The sequence below is a fragment of the Protomyctophum bolini genome (genome assembly GCF_963924005.1).
Source record: "Protomyctophum bolini genome assembly, chromosome: 10".
Taxonomy (NCBI): Eukaryota; Metazoa; Chordata; class Actinopteri; order Myctophiformes; family Myctophidae; genus Protomyctophum; species Protomyctophum bolini.
The window spans coordinates 26,568,007-26,574,235 of record NC_137871.1 but is presented as its reverse complement, the minus strand read 5'-3'; the positions used below and the strand labels follow the sequence as shown (position 1 = coordinate 26,574,235).

At 43.7% G+C, this 6,229-nt stretch overlaps 1 protein-coding gene across 1 annotated transcript; it reads left to right on the top strand.

The window, feature by feature from the left end:
- Nucleotides 1-465: 465 nt before the first annotated feature.
- Nucleotides 466-1,809, top strand: gpr101 (G protein-coupled receptor 101; the record flags this gene model as incomplete). Its single annotated transcript, XM_080774276.1, has 1 exon — nucleotides 466-1,809. The coding sequence occupies one exon, from the start codon at nucleotides 466-468 to the stop codon at nucleotides 1,807-1,809; it is 1,344 nt and encodes a 447-aa protein (XP_080630402.1).
- Nucleotides 1,810-6,229: the final 4,420 nt, after the last annotated feature.

The window sequence follows — 6,229 nt, the reverse complement described above, 5'->3', positions numbered from 1 at the left end:
ATAATGCTTTTATGGATTGAATGGATTTATCACTAATTGGGAGATGAAGATCAACCAATTAGTGGTGATACTAATCGGCATGGTAGTTGTGCATTTGCATCGTTTTGAATAGCATGTGCTTCTATATGTGCACAATGATTAGAATATAGCCTATAGCTATTGCTGAACCTTAATATATTTTTATTAGCTATATACACACACAGCATGTTGGATTTTTCAGATGAAATCCACTATAGGTCTACTCAAGAGAAATAGTGAATTACTTCTTAGACATGCACTGTCAGACCTGTCATAGGCCGTATACATACAACATAACTTAATAATAACTTGCATCTGAACCCACATCCCATTCCCTCTTGCTCCAGATGACGATTTAGAGAAGACTGTATGAGACATTAGGTGAAGAAGACTTTTCTGGAGCTGCGGCCACACATGCACCTCACCTGCAACACGTAAGGCCAAACCATGCCCAGCTTCCAGGCACCCAGTGTGAGCGCAAACCTCAGTGACGTGCCCTGGGACCCGGGCTCCGGCGGCGGTGGGCCTGCAGTGTGGTCCGCGGTCACCAACAGCGCGGTGAAGATGGCGCTGATCTCCCTGATCGTGTGCATGTCTCTGTTCGGGAACGTGGTGGTCCTCCTGGTGTTCCAGAGGAAACCCCAGCTCCTTCATGTGGCCAACCGCTTTGTCCTCAACCTCCTGCTGGCCGACCTCCTGCAAACCGTCCTGGTCATGCCCTTCACCATCGCCGCCACCGTGCCGAGCGTTTGGCCCTTGGATGCCCGCCTCTGCCAGGCTCTGGTGGTGCTCATGCACCTGTTTGCCTTCGCCGGGGTCAACACCATAATCGTGGTCTCCGTGGATCGCTATCTCGCCATCATCCACCCGCTGTCCTATCCCACCCGCATGACTCCTCACCTGGGCACCAACCTCATCGTCTGCACCTGGGTCGTCAGCCTCCTCCAGAGCACCCCGCCGCTCTACGGCTGGGGCGCCATCGACTTTGACCGCCGCCACAACGTGTGCTCGGTGGTGTGGTCGTCCAGCTTGTCCTATTCCACCGTGGTGGCCGCCTTCTCCTTCTGGCTGCCCGTGCTCGTCATGGTCGGCTGCTACTGGATGGTGTTCCGGGCTGCTCGGAGGCAGAACGCCCTGGTGCACCCCATACAGACGGCGCACGCCCCCTCACAACCCCACCAGCCGGACTCCCAGACATCCTGTCCCGGCGTCCCCCAGCAGCAGCAGCAGCTCCCACAGGCTACTCCACCCGAGGGCGCCTCCTCGGCCGGGGGCTACCCAGTCAGAGTAAGGCACCGACGATTCCACTACCACTGCAAGGCAGCACGCGTGGTGTTTGTGATCATGGCCTCGTATATCCTGGGCATGGGGCCGTACAGCATATTAAACACTGTGTCCATGTGCTCCAGCGCTGCCGTGCCAACCTGGTTGTCCTCCCTCGCCCTCGTACTGTTCTTCCTGCAGTGTTGCCTACACCCCTACATCTACGGCTACATGCACCGCAGCGTCAGGAAGGAGTTCTTGGCGTTGTTGTGTGGGCCATTCTGCAAGCATGGTTGCCCGAGGCAGAGCTCTGCCGTGGACAGCTGCCTCACGGGCACGGACGTGCGCGCCAGCGGAATGCACCCCAACCTGCCCAGCCTAGCCACACGTGTCTTCCCATTACGCACCTGGGAGGAGGGCACCACCTCCTCCTCTCCCACCGTAGACAGGCGGTCCGGGGACAGTCGTAAAGAGACCACCTCCATCAGCCTGAGCTCAGAGAGGGAGCTCATAGTCCACAGCAAGTGAAGCACAGTCCGGTCTCCACTCAGCTGAAAAGTTGAGTTATCCACCAAGTCACAACTAAGCTAATATTGAAAACAGGGTTCTATGATTTAACGTTGCTTTTAGGAGAGGTGGTAATAGCTAACATCAACATAGTTGAATTAAAGGTTGGGGGAAAACAATGAATAACAAGTGGAACTGCTAACATAGCTTACCATATGGGTTCATCTATTTTGACAATATGGATTCATAAGACTTGCCTTTATAAAATCCTTTACAAACAATTATTTTGCTTGTTCAGAACTATAAGACAACCATGCTATTTGTGAATAGCTTTAAAACTTCTCAGTTGTCATATATTTTCTATACAAATCAGCACAACAATTATGGACATTCATGTCATAAACAGTATGACAGTTTCAGTATATGTTTCAGTATATGTTCCATAAATTATATCAATTTCACTACAGTCTATGACAATGTTACTATGTTTCAGAATGGGCATCGGAATCTGAGTTCAAGGTTTAATGAACAAGGGACCAAAATAATGTCCAAGACAAGGTATTACGTTATTTTAAGAGTCTGAGAGGTGTTCTATTATACATTACGTTTTATAATCTAATCTGAGTCTCTGAGTGCAATACTATAAATAGGCTTGAGGTAGAAATTGTTTTGATGTCATCAGTGGTTGTTTTAAATTTGGTCTAGCTTTTGGCCACAGTTTCTGCTAAATTGGTGATGTGTGCAGCTATCTCCTATACATTTCCTACTTCCTTGTGATTCCCTATTGACACTGAAACAGTTGGAGGGCACAGGATGCACTGTCCATGTGTCAGTGAAAGCAGCCTCTGCAACTAAAGAGCTCAGGATCTTGTGTACGTTTCAGTGAGTTATGCCCAATGAATGAATGAGCTCTGCTTTTGATTCAATATTATCCATTTTTGTTTACAAGTTTTTGTGTCTTTGAGTAGGCTACCTACAGTAGGAAAGCACTCATTAGCCTGGAAATCAGACCAATCTGCCAGAACAAATAGTGAAATTAGTCTGGCCATGCCAGGCTACTCTACCTGTACGTTTCATTTACAGTATTAATTTGGTTTACTTTCCCGTACATGCCCAATTCGCTTCTTTCCTTAATGTGCCATGTCATTGTACTTCATTGTGCTCTTACAAGTAGGCTGGGAAGAATTCCTTTTCGGGTTTATGATCCGGTGGGGAGTGGATGGTAATTCATGTCATGTTGTAGTCACTGATTTGTAGTCCTCAGGCAGGAAACCACAAACCGGAATCAGGAGTACCCAAAATTCCCCGTAATCAAGGTCATGGTAATTTTAGGGCCTACCCAATAAAAGCTGGCATGTTTCTTCAAGTACGTTTTGGAATGATTTGTTTGGTATATGCATATTTTATTCCAACTCATAGCGACTGGCGAGAGTCGCGAGACTAAAAACAAACAGTGGGGGACCAAAACAAAGCGATGCCAATAAAGCCGGAAACCACAAACGGAAGTTTGTAGTTTCCGAGTTCCGAGTTTTTTTTCTTCTTTTTTTCACTGCGATTTAGAAAACAAGTATTTTCTACATTAGCAATGATACCTTTTCTGTGTGGAAGTACATTAAATGTATTACTTTGTACTCACTGGCAGAACAAATGCATAGGGAAGGTTTAGTAATTCAACGTTTTTCGATCACTGGGATCTTCTTCATGAATGATTCCTGGATTCCTGGAGCTGAGTTTTCCTTACCAGCGTTGCGGACTCTATTTGTGATGACGACCCATATTTGTATTGAACAGATGGCAATAGTAATTAAATTTACTCATACATACAAGTCATACATACTAGGCTGCATGCCATAGCATCTCCTCTAATCTACTGTATGCCATGATGATGACCCACTGAACACATGTAAACATATTTACTGTAACTGAAGATACCTCATATTTGTTAAGGATACAGTTTGCTTAAAGCCATGAAGTATTTACTGTTACTTATTCTACATTTGCTGTGAATGACTGTTGGTGCTTAAAGTGCATCAGTGCTAATAGAAAGTTAATGTATTAACCGTGTTAACAGGGTCAATTTATAGCTGCTATGGGATCTCAAGTGTCTTTTTCCTGACAGTAAGGAGACCTACAGCTTTTCAAGTGTTGAGTTTTGCGCATCAGAGAGATGCCACAGCGAAACATTAACACATTTTGGCCCAATATACACTGGTAGGCAAATCTAGCCTGAATCAGATCTGTGCCACATCAAGATTGAAATCTGAGTCTAACAAGTCACATGACTAATTTAAACAAATCGGATTCCAATCTGGATGTGGCTCAGATCTGATTCAGGCTGGATGTGGCTGCCAGTGTAAATTGGGCCTATAGAGACCTGAGGCCAATGTTGCCCAATGTTGCCAATTGCCATATGGCGTTGCTGCCGGGCAGAAGCGTCTTATCTCCATATTTTAACTTTAAGTGTTTTTTTTTCCTTCGTAAATTAACGCCTTAGGCCTACTTGATCATACTAAAGCGTCACACAAAAACATCAAAAGTGACACATCCGCAAGCTTGTAGATCTGCAAACGTTTGAATTTGAATCCTGAAAACTGTTTTGGACATTTGGAGGTTTCCACAGAGTATATATATTTATACAGTATAGCTAAAATCTAAAACACATGCTTTCCTGGTTTGAATGTGTTGAACAGAATGAGCCACCAGGAGAACACAAATGTTATTACCAACAGTGGCTCTTATAGATGGTACCGAAGAAACTACAAGAAACCGACAACTGAAGACCAGTGTTCTGGGCGGGAACCCCTTTTGGTGTTTTAAGCATTATGTTGTATTTTAGCTATTGAAAAATAGCAGATCTACAAGCTCATAGCGCGGCACCGAGTGCCACGCTACGAGCTTGTAGATCTGCTATTTTTGAAAAATCTAGTTGATTTAGTCGACTAAAATGTATTTTGGTGGGCCTTGATGTTGTCATAATGACGTATTTTACACTTGCTGAAAATAGCATTGAGGTTGTAGATCTATTTTCAGCATGCAACCAAGTGTAAAATGACTCATACTGGATCTCTTGTCCACTAGTCCCCTTCCTATCATTTTAGTCTAGTTTTTAGCTGTTGATGAAATTGTCAATACATTAGTCTTAGTCATCATAGCTTAGTATTCATTTAGTTTCCATTTAGTTTTCGTCAGTGAAAAAAGGTAGTCGACTAACATTTTTATGTCTTAGTTTTAGTTGTCGAAAACACTGCCTGGAACTACATATTTTTAGATGGGGGTCGGAGGCCAATTACATTCATTTCTGGGGGTCCGACTGACGACTGATATAGAAACACAGGTTTTTCAGAAAACCGTCATGATTTAGAAGACATCTGTAGAATCGTCCTCAGGTCTAAATGTGTGTAAGGTGATTTGAGCTTAACTCACCACTAGGGGGGAGATATATAGCATAGTTGACAATCAAACGTGCATTAGAAAACCATGTAACATTCCAGAGGGCACAAAGTATTGATTTAGTAACAATAGAGTACGTTTTGCACTCCGTCCATGTGTCCTTGCTTTTGTTGTCGATTTGTTTCTTTTCCTTAAAGAACACACAATTATGTAATATAGTTAAATAAGATAAGGTTTTAGTGCTTTAAAGTGCTTTACAAATGGCATATTTTTGTGAATTAGTGATTAGGAATTATTTTTCCATTGTCAAACATCCAAAGTTGTCTGTATACAATTCATTATTAAAAGTCAATGTGCTTTACTGAAATCTGTTTCAATCAATATTGAATGACGATGCCACCACTTTAAAGCATCCATATTTAAAAGTAAAAGTAGAAGGATAAAGCCCATTGTATGAGAGGTTGAATATTGTTTTGTATGAATATTGTACAGTAAGTTAGAGCTTTGCATATTACTGAAGCCAGTTAATGGCATTTATAATAGGTTAAAGGACCATTTCACCACTTTTCAACCCATCTTGATATAATCAGTTGATGTTAACTTAAAACAGCACAATCTTTTCCTACTCAGTCTGTGTCTCATAGGAGGGCTGTGGGCAGTTCAGAAACCCGTCCACCTGGCTGTGACATCGACAGGCAATTTCTTTTTGGATTTTTGAGTGGTGCAACCACTCCTACAACCAGCAATGTCCATGTAACCCACCCGCCTATGTGTATCTGAGCACCAGTAGTATATGACCATTAGTACCAGTAGGGGCGCCGTGCCAGAAACAGAGATAGTGCTGCTCTGTTGCCTGCTAATGAGAGAGAGCGAGAGAGGAGGAGGGGGGGACGATGGCTTCCATTTTCACATTGCAACTTTTCAGGAATTAGCTTGGATTCCGCATCGATGATGGCCCTCCTATGAGAGACAGACCGAGTAGGAAAAAAATGTGTGCCATTTTATCATGATTATTAGTGAGGACAGGAAGGATCTGAAGATAGGTTGAAAA